Source organism: Bison bison, unplaced genomic scaffold, assembly GCF_000754665.1.
Source record: "Bison bison bison isolate TAMUID 2011002044 unplaced genomic scaffold, Bison_UMD1.0 scf7180017864384, whole genome shotgun sequence".
In the NCBI taxonomy this organism is placed as follows: domain Eukaryota; kingdom Metazoa; phylum Chordata; class Mammalia; order Artiodactyla; family Bovidae; genus Bison; species Bison bison.
In genome coordinates this window covers 17,090,831-17,105,663 of record NW_011494956.1, presented here as the reverse complement: position 1 = coordinate 17,105,663, position 14,833 = coordinate 17,090,831, and the positions used below count along the sequence as shown (strand labels likewise).

Below are 14,833 nucleotides of genomic sequence, written 5' to 3'. Positions count from 1 at the left end.
ATTCCCAGTCGGTGAATTAAGATCCCACATAGGGTGGAACAGGCTTCCCTGGTGGCTCAGAGGGTGAAGCGTCTGCCTACAATGCAGGAGAACCGCGCTCAATCCCTGGGTTGGGAAGATCCCCTGGAGAAGGAGATGGCACCCCACTCCAGTACTCTTGCCTGGAAAATCCCATAGACTGAGAAGCCTGGTAGGCTACAGTCCACGGGGTCGCAAAGAGTCGGACACGACTGAGCAACTTCAATTCATGGGGTGGGACAACTAAGCCCACACACCACAACTAGAGAGAAGCCTGCATGCCACAACGAAGATCCCGTGCCCCTCAACACAGATCCTGTGTGCTGCAACTGAGACTCCATGAAGCCAAATAAATAAATATTTTTTTTTAATGGGCAGAGAACCTGAATAGACATTTCTCCAAAGAAAACACACAAACAGCCAACAAACATATGAATATCATTTGTCATGAGGGAAATACAGATCAAAACTACAATGAGGTATCCCTTTACACTCACTAGGATAGCTTTAATTACAAAACAAACAGAAAACTGCAAGCGTTAGCAAGGATATGGAGAAGTTGGAACTTTTGTACACTGTGATGGGACCACAAAAAGGCTCAGTCACTGTAAAAAAAAAAAAAGTTTGGTGGTTCTTCCAAAAGTTAAAACAGAGAATTACCACATGACCCACTCTCAGGTATACACCCAAAATTGAAAACAGATAATCAAGTACTTAACACACACGTTCATAACAGCACTGTTCACAAAAGTAAAGATGTGGCGACAGCCCAAATGTCCATCAAAATATGAATGAATAAACAAATTTTGGTATAGACACAGAATGGGATACTATTTGGTCGTGGAAACGAATGAAGGACTCACACATGCTACAATGTGAATGAACTCCCAAAACACAGTGCCAAAAAGAAGCCAGAGAGAAAATGCCTCGTATTTTATTAGTCCATTTATATGAAACACCCAGCATAGATAAATCCACATAGATAAATGGAACACAAATTGGTGGCTGCAAGAGGCTGAAGAGAGAGGAAGATGGGAAAAGACTGCTTAATGGGTAAGGAGTTTTACTCTGGAGCAATGGGAATGTTTAGAAACTAGACAGGGTTGGTGGTTGCACAATATGACATATAAACTAAATGTCACTGAATTCTTTCTTCACTTTACAAAGGTGAATTTTATGTCATGTGAACGTCACCCAATAAATTATTATTTTTAAAAAAGAAAAGAAAAAAAGCTGACCCTTACCCCATAAATGCAAAGGGAATGTACTAAAACTGTTTTCCAGCAACTGGAAAGGATTCTGAGGAAAATTTCACTCACAATTAGGTTTCAGTTAGGCTGAAGAGAAAAAGCAGCACTATGAAAGAGTCAGAGGAGACCTCAAAACAAAACTTGAGTTCCATAAGGTAAAAATGAAAGGGCCAACAGAAAAGAGGACAGAGCAGGCCAACAAGCAGATGGAAAGTGGAAAGAGACTGCCGGAAGGCTGACAGGAACAAGGGGGGACAGTCATGGACTGAACAGGGAGCATGCTATTCTTAAAATGTACAGGACTGTTCTCCTCTAAGCTGAAGAACATTTCAGTTCTTCAACTATCATAACCAGACTTAAATTTCTCACCGCCAATTCTAGCACACTAGGAATGTTACTCTCTTGTTAGAAAATATGACATTTATTCGTAAGTTATTTTTAGATAACCCAAATTCCAAGCTGAAAAACCAAAGTTATTTCTGCAAAACGCTCAACATCCATCAAGGAAAATTCACTTTCCCCTAAACAATTTTAAGCTCAAGCTTAATTCAAGGCTTATGTTCTACATGACCTGGCCTGTGCAGCTTAAGTTCAAATAACATAACAGTTTAAAAATTATTCTAAATGATTTTAAAAGTTAACTATTGGTTTCCTAAGACCACAACAATGGTCGAACATTAGTGCCAGTGACCAAACCATCTGTCTTCCCTGCTACCTCGCATACCTCTCAAGCAAGGCCGGAGTGTTAGTGTGCTTGTAGGCACTCAAATGTTAGATGCATGAATGGCTGGCTATTGATAGAAATCAACTACATCAAAGACGAACATGAGGAATCAGTTAAGGCAAAAAGCAAAAGTAATGTAGGAACAGAACTAAAGTGGAGTTTTTGCTAATGAGTAGCTGAGTGACCTTTGGCAATCCATTACTTAACCACCTTCTCCAGGCATCAATTTCCTCAACTATAAAACAAGGGAGTTAAACCAGACAAAGTTAAAGTCCCTCCTCAGCCACAAAATTCTATTATTCTATGATATCATGATGGTTTCAAAAAGTCAGCCAAAACTCTATTATTCTATGATATCATCCATGGTTTCCAAATGTTAGTCAAACTAAAGTTGAAAATTTAGTCAAGATACCCTTCTAGGTTCTGAGGACAGTATGGTATGCGAGCCAGAGGAAAAAAAGGCTAAATCGTTTACTATGTTTGAAGCCACTAAATAGTCTGTATTTTAATCAATGTTCAAATTAAATAAATACAGAGCTCTTGTTTCAAATTTTCCCAGTTTATGGAAACTAACAAACTGAAATGGATACAATAAAGTAATAATTTGTCCACCAGAAGCTCATAAATCTAGCTATAGTCAAATTATACCTAGAAAATTAGCTGAGGCCTAATATTTAACTACATCATAAGAAGAGAATTTACAAATGTTACACTGTAGGAAAGGGGCATCTTTTCTTCAGCTCCTATCTAAGGATAGTGAGTAACAAAAATATAACCCATAATCTCTAGCACTGTAACATAAAATACGAAGCATGCCCTGCCATAGTGCCAGAACGTTCTATCTGGTAAAATGATACTCTGAAAAACAATTTATCATTGACTCCTGCACTATTTAAAGAAGAAAATTATCTTACCAAGCTCATGCATGTATTGCGAGCACAGCTCTACAGTAGAGGTGAAGTAATTCACTCACAGTCTGACATAACCACCTTTCACTCTCTTTCAAGCCAATCCCTAACAGGAGCACACACACTCTTTCAGTCAGCTGTGCAGCCATTAGTAGCTCAGAGTTGGCTGTTACAGCCAGGAAATCAAAGACACAACAGAGAATTCACAAACATTATTCCTCCCTGCAAGCAACTCCAAGTGCAAATTTGGAGCCCTGTCCCAAAGTTGCCTGAATTTTTTTTGCCCCAGGCAAGTCACTCGTCTCTCTGCTAAAAGTTAGTTGTATGAGGACAGGGATCTTTAGCTGTTTTATTTCACCAAAACATGTCAAGCTTCTAAAATAACGTCTAGTGTAAACTCAGTAATTATTCAATGAGTGATAAATGTTGCTACCGAAGGCAATCAATCAAGCAGGTGATATCTAAATAACCCCTTTAACATTCTATGATTTGAGTTTTTATCCAAAAACATACAAATCCCCCACCAATAACCAAAATAAATTATTCTGAGGATTATATGGCACTTTCATATACAGCAACTATGCAACAGACATCCTGTTATACACTGAAAAGCATCTCATATATGAGGAAACCAACACTCAGAAACATTAATTACTTGCCTGCCCACATATAACAGAAGGAGGAGATAGATTTAAAACTCAAATATGCAGATTTCAACTCCAATATTATCCCACACCATATTATCTACTATAAACCCACATTTTTGCACATGTGCATACATGCACACATACACAAACTTTAGAATTTTTCTTGAAATTGGACTGAATTATCTTAACAAATAATCTAAGGAGTTAAACAATTTTTGAAAAAACGCAAACAATCAAAAAGATAATCCTCGGACATTTCCACTTCTGGGCGAGACCAAGTAACAGGACCAGATAAACTCTCTTGTCTGAAATAACCAAAACCAGACAAAATACATGAGTTCAGAAAGGCAAAGACAGCTTGAGTATGTAGGACAAATTTCCAGAGAAGAGACAGCTGCATGGAGAGAGAACTTCCAAGATCTGCAGAGGGCTGCCCCTCCAGCCTTTGGCTGAGTACTGCTCAGAGCATGCATAAAGAAGCTACACAGAACAGAGCAAAAATAAAAGGTTAACAGAGGGTAACACTTCACAGGTTCTGGAATATCACCTACTCACATCTGCCAGAGTCACAGGAGCAAGTACAAAGAAAGGTCTTGACTCAGAAATACTTGGACCTACACTGAGCCTGCTCCTGTCCTATCTAACAAGTCTAAATACCTAGACCTGAAAAGATCAAACTGTTTCCAAGTAACTTAACTGAGTACCAGAATAAAACCTAAAAATATTTACAGAAATATAAAAATATCCAGGACCCAACAGGATAAAATTCATAATGCCTGTGTCTATTCATAAACTATCAGGCATGCAAAAAAGCAAAATAGATCAACTGAAACCAACGCAGAACTGGCAGATGTTAGAATCAGCTGACATGAAAACGACTGTAACTGTGCCCCCACAAAAAGTCAAGAAGAGACATGGAAGACATGAAAAGACCCAAATCAAATTGCTAGAGATGAAAAAATACACTGGCTAGGGTTAACAGCAGATTAGCATTTCAGAAGATTAGAAATCTGTTTTCCAGCTTTTAATTATTTTGCCAGAATCTCTGTTGAATATTTTATATCCTTCAGCTGTAGTGTGGACCAGCAGTCTGCTGAGAGACAGCTGCGTGCCAAGCCACAAGGTAGCCTTAGTGAAGCAGGGCACTAGAGAATGTGATGGGCACAGTGACCACATGGTTTATACACGGCATAGAGCTATGGAAGCCAAGGCGGGGACATCTCACCCAGGGAGCGGGGTTCAGGGGAGAGAGAGTTGGGAAAATTAGGCGACTTCAAAGGAAGCCATTATAACTAATTTATTTAAACGTCCATTTGCAAGTTGACTCCAATATCCTTTTGGATAATAACTAAGTGGGCAAAGGGAAATGATCAAAAGAATGAGAACTCCAGTAAGGCACAAGATGGTGAAGTAAAAAACAAAAAGTATGATTCATTCACTAACTCATTCACTGAATTTTAACTGAACAGTACCTGACTATGTGCCAGGTACTGTTTCAGGTGCTGGGGATATAGAGTAAAACAGTATAAAAGGGTCGCCTGGTGGGCTGCCGTCTATGGGGTCGCACAGAGTCGGATACGACTGAAGCGACTCAGCAGAGGCAGCAGCAGCTATTCAAACAGAATTAAGTTTCCTACAGAGGGAGATAGAAACAACAAAAGTCAAAGTGTTAGCCTCTCAGTCGTGTCTGAGTCTTTGGGACCCCCTGGGCTGTAGCTTGCAGGCTCCTCTGTCCATGGAATTCTCCAGGCAAGAATATTGGAATGGGTAGTCCCTTCTCTAGAGGATCTTCCTGACCCAGGGATTCAACCCAGGTCTCTGGCACTGCAAGCAGACTCTTCACCATCTGAGCCACCAGAGAATCCCACCTAAAAGAAAACAAAGTGACAGAACCGAGTAGCACTGAGGGTCAGCCCTAGAGAGGCAAAGCTCTCTGAGGAAGGAACACTAAGCTGAGATACAGAAGGCTCCAGCCCCAAAAAGATCTGCGATAAGTACATAAGGCAGAGCAAGAGTTGACTGCAGACCCTAGGGTGAGAAGAGCTTGGCATCAAAGGAACTAAACCGTGGTGTGGTGGGGAGCAGCGACAAGAGAAGAAACAGGTGGCAGGCAAGAGTCTCCATATAAACATTAATTTATAAAGCAGGACGACGGAAGCCCAGATATATGATATTTATGAATCACTGTTAATTTCTTAGGTGTGATCTTGGTTATTATAAATTTTTAAGAGTCCTTATCTTTTAGACACACACACCAAAAAATATTTTATGCAATTTTCTGAGTTTGCTTCAAAATAATCCAAGCAGAAGACGGGGGGAAGTGATAACAAGGGAGTGGATTGCGAGTGGAGAGGTACAGACCAAACAAAACTGGCTCTGAGATGATAACTGTTGAAACTGGATAATGGATACATAGAATTTCACTATACTAGTCTGTCTACTCCTGAATGTTTGAAATTCTCCATAATAAATACATTTTTTAAAAGCAAACTTACTTAAAATATAAGTAATGGTATTAATAAACATAAATGCCCCCTTCACAGGGGAATTTTCAGGGCTGCAAAATTATTCTGTGTGATCCTAGAGGGGATGCATTTGTCAAAAGCCACGTAATTACAACAGAATAAGCCTTAATGTCTGCAAACTTTTTACAAATTCAGGGGGCAGGAGGAGTTGATGAAGGTAGTCAAAAAGCACAAACTTGCAGTTATAAGATAAATAAGTACTAGGGGTATAATGTATAACACAATAATTAACACTGCTATATGCTATATATGAATGCTGTTAAGTGAGTAAATCGAAGAATTCTCACCACAAGGAAAAAAACTCTGTTTCTATTTCTTTAATATTGCATCTACATGAGATAACAGTGTTCACTAAACCTACTATGGTAGTTATTTCATGATGTATGTAAGTCAAATCATTATGCTGGCCATGTTAAACTTACACAGTGCTGTATGTCAATTATATCTGAATAAAACTGGAAGAAAAAAAATCACGTAGGAGGTCAGAGAATCTGACCTGATGATATACGGAATGTAATAGATGCTCCCTTCCAGAAGCAGCTTTCAAGGGGTTCAGATGTATCCATAAGCTTTCATCAAGAGGCCCTGCAAAACCCTCAAAGTCTAAGAACCCCCATCAGAGTACACAAAACTTAGTGTATGTGGGATCCATACCCTTGTCTAGGGAAAGGCTCTAAGGCTTTCACAAAATAAGTTGAGAACCACTGATAATTCTCTTGACAGCAACTTCCCAGCCGAAAAGCACGTTTCCATTGCTTTTAAACCTAATGCCATTTTGGCCTTCCCTGCAAGGACATTACTACACAGCCATTACCACAAATACGTTATCACCAGTGAATTTTACAATTCTGAAAGAAAGTTGTGACAGATACCCAAAAAACAAGAAAGGTGGCAAATTATATCTAAGTCTCCTTTACAATTTCATCTTGTTAAAATACTGTATTTCATTTAGTCTAAATGCACCGTTATTTCTTGTGCCATTAAGAAAGAAAAAAGGCTGTCAATTACCTGATGACTCACCACTGATTGTAAAATGATTCCAATTTCAGAGATGTTCAAATGTGAAAAAGCCGTACATCTGATAATTCATGAGACATACTGTTCAAAAACCCCATTGGCTGGACCCCATCTCAGATCTCCTAAACAAATTGCTCAGAGTAGGTCTTTGAATCTGTATTTTGTTTAAGCCCCTCAGATGACTCTGGTTAGATAAAGACTATGTAAACTGTTAACTTTCAGAGGCAGCACAGTAGAGAAAGCACGCACTTTAGAGTCATACAGCCCCAGACATCTCTGTGACCTCCAGCAAACTGTGTAATTTCCCAGAGTCTCAGCTTTATCTATTAAAAAATGCCAATGCCATCTACTGCCAATGGTTGATAAATAAAAGAAATTAAGTGAAACTGATGACCTAGAGCAAGACATATTTATAAAAGAACATGTTCATTATTTATGAACAAGATACAACATATTCGTCTTAAGAACAAGAATGGGACGTCTGAAATTTCTTTTCAAAAATAGTCTGCCACTCAGCACTATTACTTGCTGAACACAACTGAAAATTTTCAGTAAATGGTTTATTATGTAATTCAGCAATACACACATTTGTTTTGGCACATCACATTTTTAGAGGTCCTACATAAATCAAAGTTGTTTAATAACATCTTGATTAGAAAATATTATACTTGGTATACATCAACAATAACACAGGAAAAAACATACTTTTAAGCATAATACAATTTCAGAGTAGGTAATGGCTCTATTTCATGTCAAGTTTTTGTTTTGTTTTAGTATATATAGCTGGCAAGTCTTTTCAGAACACTGGCATAATTGTGTTAAAACCCCAAAAGTAGTCATGTGGAATTTCTCAATTCAGGATGCTAAAAAAAAAAAAAAAATACCCACATTTCATTTGTTTCTAAAGTGACCCTTAAAGTCCAAACAGTATTTCAGGCAGCACCTTCAGAACAGACGAGTCACTCAGGATGTGACTCACAGGAGACAGGTTTAGCCATAACTGGACAGTTCTCCCACGTGTGTAGAATGAAGACCGGAAAAAAAAAAAAATTCAAAACCCAAAACTGCACAATGTCTCAGTCTAGCTGTCCCAATGAAGAACACATGGATTCAAATTAACATTGTATCAATACCACCAACCCCACCCAAAACATCCAGGCTTCGGAGCATGCTGCAGCGTGCTAACCCACCTCCACCAGCACCACCTCCTCAGAGTCTGAGCAGCGGGAGGACAGGCCCCGCAGCAGCAGAAAGAACACGCTCACTGCTCCCCCACCCCCAAACACTTGGCTTGAGGTTGAAAAGGAAGAGAGGTGCTGGGAGAAAAATGGCTCATCTCATTTTTCTTTTCCTTCAACCATTTTCAATAAGAAAAAGCTGCTCAAATCTGAAACTTTGATTCCTCTCTGCCTCCTCCCTTTTCTTTAGCCCTCGGTTCTCCCCACTAAGTCTTCTCCAAACTCCCTGCAAATTCCTCATAAACCCATGCCACACCCTCAACTGCCCTAGCTGATCCCCTAGTGGCTGAGATGGTAAAGAATTTGCCTCCAACATAGGAAACCTGGGTTCAATCCCTAGGTTGGGAAGATCCCCTGGAGGAGGGCATGGCAACCCACTCCAGTATTCTTGCCTGGAGAATCCCCATGGACAGAGGAGCCTGGCAGGCTACAGTCCACGGGGTGGCAGAGTCAGACACGACTGAGCGACTAAGCACAGCACAACAAGGCTAACTCTCTTCCATTCCCCAATCCATCTTTCCAGTCTGCAAGCCACCCTTTCACTGGAGCCGAAGCTGTCTTCTCTATAACCCCTCTGTGTACTCTCCTTTCCTAAATTCAACAGTTTCGCATTACCTATAAAATAAAATTCAAATTCCTAATCTAATTCCAACCTACCTCTCAGCTTTATATTCTGCCACTCCCTGGTTTTGCCAAATTTTCTCATCTTAGCCACATTACATTGTTCCTACTCCTTGATTTCACACATACCTGCTTCCATACGCCTATGGCTTTGTACTATTTTTTTTTTTTTGCCTAACATGAAACGCTCCTCTTTACTGTCTTTCAAGCTCACCTTTGGAGATGAGACTCAAATGTCCCCTTTCCTAGAAAAACCTTCCCTAAACCCAAGACCCTCCACCCTTCTACAGTCAAAAGCAATCATTCCCACAATAACTTACATCAATCAGAAGTATAACTCTTATCTTAATGTGAGAGTTGTAGCTACAACTGTTAGTCTCTCTTATGAAATTTTGAGTTCCTTAAGAGAAGGACTTTAGTAACTTTGAATTGCCATTTTCTACCACAGTATGTGGTACTTGGTTGGGCTTCAAAAATTTTTACTGGACTAATTCGAGAAGCAATGATCTCAACTAGTGTTAAACTGATTTTAAATAAGATGTTAACAATGCTTAACTCTTCCAGAGGGTACTTTGTTTTAATGGAGAGGCGGTTATCCAGAGTGAATTCCTAATTGGTGGAAGGCGGAGTCTATTCTCGGAAGTTCCCTAGACTCCTACAGATGCCCTAGCGCCAGCAACTCTGCTATCATGAACAGTTCATACCATACCCACCGTCCACCAGCAACTTTTCCCCACACCCTAGCTCTGCCCCAGCCACAGACAATTTTCACCAGCTCTGGACTTCCAGGGAACTCAACTATCAGAATTACCAATTAGACAGTGAACAGGAGAGAACGTGGATAATAGTGAAGACAGATGAGCACATGTGGCAGCACGCTTGTCAATTCTACTCCTTAAGAATTTCAGTTAATCACAGCTCCCCCAGAGCTGACATAGAGGCAATATGGATTCTGGACTGAGTTAAGACCTGGCCCTCTACTCACTGCCCAAAGGGCCCCAAATCAGAGTCCTCATTAGTAAAATGGGGAATCGAATGCCAACACTGCAGCCTAAGCAGGGCCTGGAGCAAACAAAGGGATTCCACATAAAGCTTCTGAGGCTTTTGGAGTCTCTATACCGATAGACTTAAATCAAGACTGCATGCCCTACTACCAGGGAAGGAGCTGGTTACATACTTCCTTCAAATCTATAACAATATGCACCCAAAACAGGGATTATTTTGTACCTGACATAGGGAAAAGATTGCAACATGTCAGCAGCACTCTATAAAGTGTCAACGATTACTGTGACCACCACCACTACTCTTCCTAATATTGTTATTACCAAAAAACTACACGTCACCAGCTCTTCAACAGTCAAAGCCCAACCCACTTCACAGTGTGCCATTTACACACTGTGAAGTGATCACTAGCCTTTAACCCCATCTTCCTAGGACGCCTCTAAAATGACAGTAATGAAATCACAAAGATACTAAACTACAAACAAAGGGAAAGTAGACAACACCACATCAGATATTTCAACAAATTTTTGCATGATGTGCTCGTGTGTGCTTAGTCGTGTCCAACTCTTTGTGACTCTATATGCAAGATGGGACACGGCTGAAGGAGTGGTCAGTGCTTCTCAGGACCCCTGGAGGGACTCAGCCCTGGATGCACCAAGAGCCACCAGCCTGAGGCTCTAGCCTGCCAAAGGGGGAGCCACTGGTGAGGGGCATTCAGAGCTGTTGGGCCCCCAGGTCTGGCAGTTAACCCAAAGTTTTTCTCTGAAGAAACTGAACCACAAAAACAAGAGAGTTGTAAACAGAAGTCAAAGTCTACAGCCTGAATAACGGCACCCTCCATCTCTCCCCAACCAGATAATTCAAACCCAGGCAGCTGATGTATCACCAAGCACATCTGAGACAGCAGAGTGGAGGTGTCTTCTCCACAGATGCTGACCAGTCCTAAAGAAGAGGTGAAGGCGCTGATATATGGGAGGAGGCTCCCAATGAAAAGTCCACTCGCACCCCACGCGAGGCCAGGAGACCTCTCACACACATACACACAGGCTTGCTCTCCCCTAATCAACTTTTCAGAATCTCATTCTTAATTAACTACAGACACGGGAGGATCAACAGATATAATTTAAATGAACAGAAAAAGAACTCTGAAATAAACAGGCACATTGAAGGAAGCAGAAGAAGTATTTTTAAAATATTAAACATACAGAAAAAATTAAAAACAACATACGCCTGAAAGATAAATGAAGATAATATATCCATAAAATTAGAATAAAATGAAATTTAAACAGGGAACAGAAGGAGTTCTAAAATTTAAAATAATCATTAAAATTTTAAAAATACAAGAGCTTAGAAGACAAAATTGAGAAAATTTCCCCCTCCTTCCACCTCCAAATATGAAGATATAAATAAGAGGCAACATAAGTTAAGGGTATCTGAAGATCAATTACAGGAGATTCAACAACCAAACCAATAGACATTTCGGAAGCAAACAAAAAGTGATGGACAGGAAATTATCAGAAGTAACAGGCATTCTTTAAAACTGAAGGATATGAGTCTCTAGATTGAAAGGCCTCACTAAGACAAGAGGAACCACAGACAGGAGAAGGGGCCACAGAGCAGCTTATAAAATTACAGATTTCTTAAAGACAAAGACCTTAAGCTCAAACAACAAGGAAAAAAAGCATCAGAATGCCTTTGGATTTTTCATCAGAAACCCTTAAAGCCAGGTAACTGTGAAAAATGCCACCAAAAGTAGCAAAAATATATGTATTTTTTTCTAATATGTAAATTCTGTCAAATCACCTAAAAGCATGAGGATAGGATAGACATCTCCAGACATACAAGGCCTGAAATAATTTACCTCCCATGCAACTCTTCTCAGGAGGCTACTGAGGATACACTTCAGTAACATGACGCAAACCAAAAAAAAGAAGGCAGGAGATCCAGGATCAGAGGAAAAGGGGACAGAAGACAGAAGAGAAGGGTACAGAATCTGCAGAGAAAACAAGCCTACCGTTTTCTCCCTCCAAAACAAGGAGGCTCTAAGAGGAAAACAAGTGGAACTGATAGATGATTTGATGTGTTACTTGAAAAAAAAATATCAAAAGGCATTTAATATATTTCTTGGAGTGTATGAGAGAATGTAGCCATAGATACAGAATAGACTTATCAAAAAGTTTAAGTCTCTTATTTGCTCCAGGAAAAACAAAAGCGTTTTGGAAAAGAAAACATAACCATTTATGGGTCACCATTTAACTCAGAAGTCAATTTATATTTATGTGTGTGTCTGTATACATACATGTATACATACAATAATGTATAATAAAAATTTATAATATAAATATATGCACAATAATGTAAATACAGACTGCTGGTTTTACTAAAAATGATGTAACTAAACAGGGGGGTTTGGGCATGAGAAGAGGGCAACTGCTCAGTTATTATACTAGGATATCTACACTGATTTCAAAATATGAAAAGTAAAAAAACAGGGAGGAAAAAAAGAGCTAGCTTGGGAAAGCAGCTTCCACTGGAAAGTAGGGCCTGGAAGATGAAAGGCCCAAAGCAGAAGACTATTGCTTTTTAAGTCTTTTAGCGTTATTGATTTTTTAAAAAATATGTGCATGTATGAACTGCATTAAAAAAAATTATTCTCATGTCAAAAACAATTAGTTCAATTTATGAAGTCACTACCAACTTCACTTATAAGTTTTGCACTTGGCAATGCAAATTCGTTGTCTTAGAAATATTATAGTGATGGTTAGTTTCTCAAATTAGCTTTTAGAAGGCACTTAAAAAACCATAAAGATACAAAAACACGACACAAGCAGTCTTAATAAGAGTTCCTATGGGAAACTGCATTCTGAGAACCCAGTACGCCTGGTACACATCGGCCCCACCCACTTGCTCTTTCCCAGCCAGGAGTAGCCAAGGAATACTTTCAAGTTAGAAGAATAGATAAAGGAAGAAGAGGGCCTGGATCTGAGCAGGATGGAGAGTCAAGAGACCCACTCTAACAGGTCAACTCTTTCTGTATTAAAGAAAATACTACAGGTCTCCCCTGTCCCAGAGGTGACTGAGGTTTTGATCAGCAAGGAAATTCTCTCTCCCTTCTTCCCAATGGCTCATTCCTGGGCATAAATTGGATGTTTATCAATCAGGTAACAAATACAACATTTCAAGTATTAAATAGCAATTATTCTTTTCCACCACACCATGATCAAACTTCTATTATAAATATCTTCATTTCATTCAATGAAACTTTGTGGTCTATGTCAACACTACGTTTGATTTTTTAAAAAAAGATTATTACATGTGTAGCCTTGAACAAGTTACTTAGAAGTCTCACTTTCTTCATCTTTAAAATGGGAATAATAATATTCACCTCACTGGGTCACAAGAAAATTAAAGAAAATAACATGTATAAAACATGGAGGAGCAAGTATATGGCAGGCACTCCATGTCAGCCTCTGGTTGTCCCCTGTCCCTTCCCTCAATCCAGTTCAGTTGCTCAGTCGAGTCCAACTCTTTGGGTCCCCATGACTGCAGCATGCCAAGCTTCCCTGTCCTTCTCCTGGAGATGATTTCTTACATATAAACAAAGCCACAAATTATATACACATTTTTAACCAAAAAATCTTTACAAAATCATGCACAATACATAGTATTTTTAAAATGAGTAAATTACTATTTTTAAAATATTATTTTTTAATTAATGTGATGGGTTAATTTATAAACAATATTTTTCCTAAACTTTAGTCTTGTTTCAAGCACTAATCCAATTTGCAATTTTCATTCAGCTAAACTAAATTCCGCTAATTCTGCTAGACTGCAAAGAGGATTTAGAATGGCAGGACATTACAAAAACACAGCATTCTTCTTTGGTTAAAAACTACAAGCCCATATATGTAACAATGTCTAAATAGTCTGCTTAAAAGCAATTCCACTTTAACACTAAGTCGACTTCAACAGGCTTCAAGAAAGTCTTATGACTTTTAAAGAACAGGATAAAATGATAGATAAAAGTAATTTTTCCCATCAAACACTCAGATGTACCACAAATCTGAGATGAAATAAAGACGGAAAAACAAACTGTGGCTCTTTGGCCCATAATACACAAAAGAAAGTGAATGTCTAGGTATCTGCAAGTACCAAAGACTTCCTATTTGGGGCCATTTCTATTAGACCTTCCTCTAAGGAGTTACTTCCAGAATCCACAAAGTCCTATTTTTCAAATTAATTCCCCAATAACAAAACTAATTAGGTAGAACAGAACCACCAGCTGACCCAAAGCCAAGTTCTCCTTTCCTTAGAAAGTATCAACGTAGAAGAGGGGCCCTGAAATACAGGACCAGTCCAAACTCCAACATATCCAAGACAAAAACCAAGGTACTGAAGAAGCTAAAAGGTCTGGTACCTGGAGATTCATTCACTATTATAAAATACGCTTATCGTCCCTGATCTGGAGACTGCCTCGAACAGTAGCGCCCTTATAACCAACTTCTTTCATTTAAAGAAAATATAAACCTATGATAGCAGCAAAGTATCAGCACAGTAGTGTTGCCTCTACCAGGGCATCAGAATCACTGCAGTTCCTAAATAAAACGTGGATTTCGAGTACCCGAAGTCCAGGGCCCTAGAGCGACACGTATAGAGGAAGGGTCAAAGAAACTTGGAGCGGCGGGGAAGAGTGCCTCTAGGGAATAAGGCGAAAGGCCGAAGAGGCTGTAAGCAAGCCGGAATGGAGAAGCTCGCCGGCGGCCGAGGGGTCCCCGGGTCTTTAGGCGACTTGGGGAGTAGGCCGGAAGGCTGGCCCGGCGTTGGGGGGAGGCGGGCAGGGACCACACCTCCCGGCCAACACAGCAAGCAAACGCCGGGGCCCG

The 14,833-nt window shown here is 39.7% G+C and overlaps 1 protein-coding gene across 1 annotated transcript in view; it reads right to left on the bottom strand.

Annotated features, from left to right (window-relative positions):
• Positions 1–14,833, bottom strand: part of RYK (receptor-like tyrosine kinase) — a 110,382-nt gene that overhangs the window by 94,037 nt on the left and 1,512 nt on the right. Inside the window, exons 3-6 of the mRNA XM_010858309.1 lie at positions 14,572–14,797; positions 10,620–10,721; positions 9,662–9,746; positions 8,280–8,379 (exon numbers count right to left, since the gene is read on the bottom strand). Of these exons, the coding sequence (XP_010856611.1) occupies positions 8,280–8,379; positions 9,662–9,746; positions 10,620–10,721; positions 14,572–14,797 (513 nt within the window). The remainder of the gene's footprint in view (positions 1–8,279; positions 8,380–9,661; positions 9,747–10,619; positions 10,722–14,571; positions 14,798–14,833) is intronic.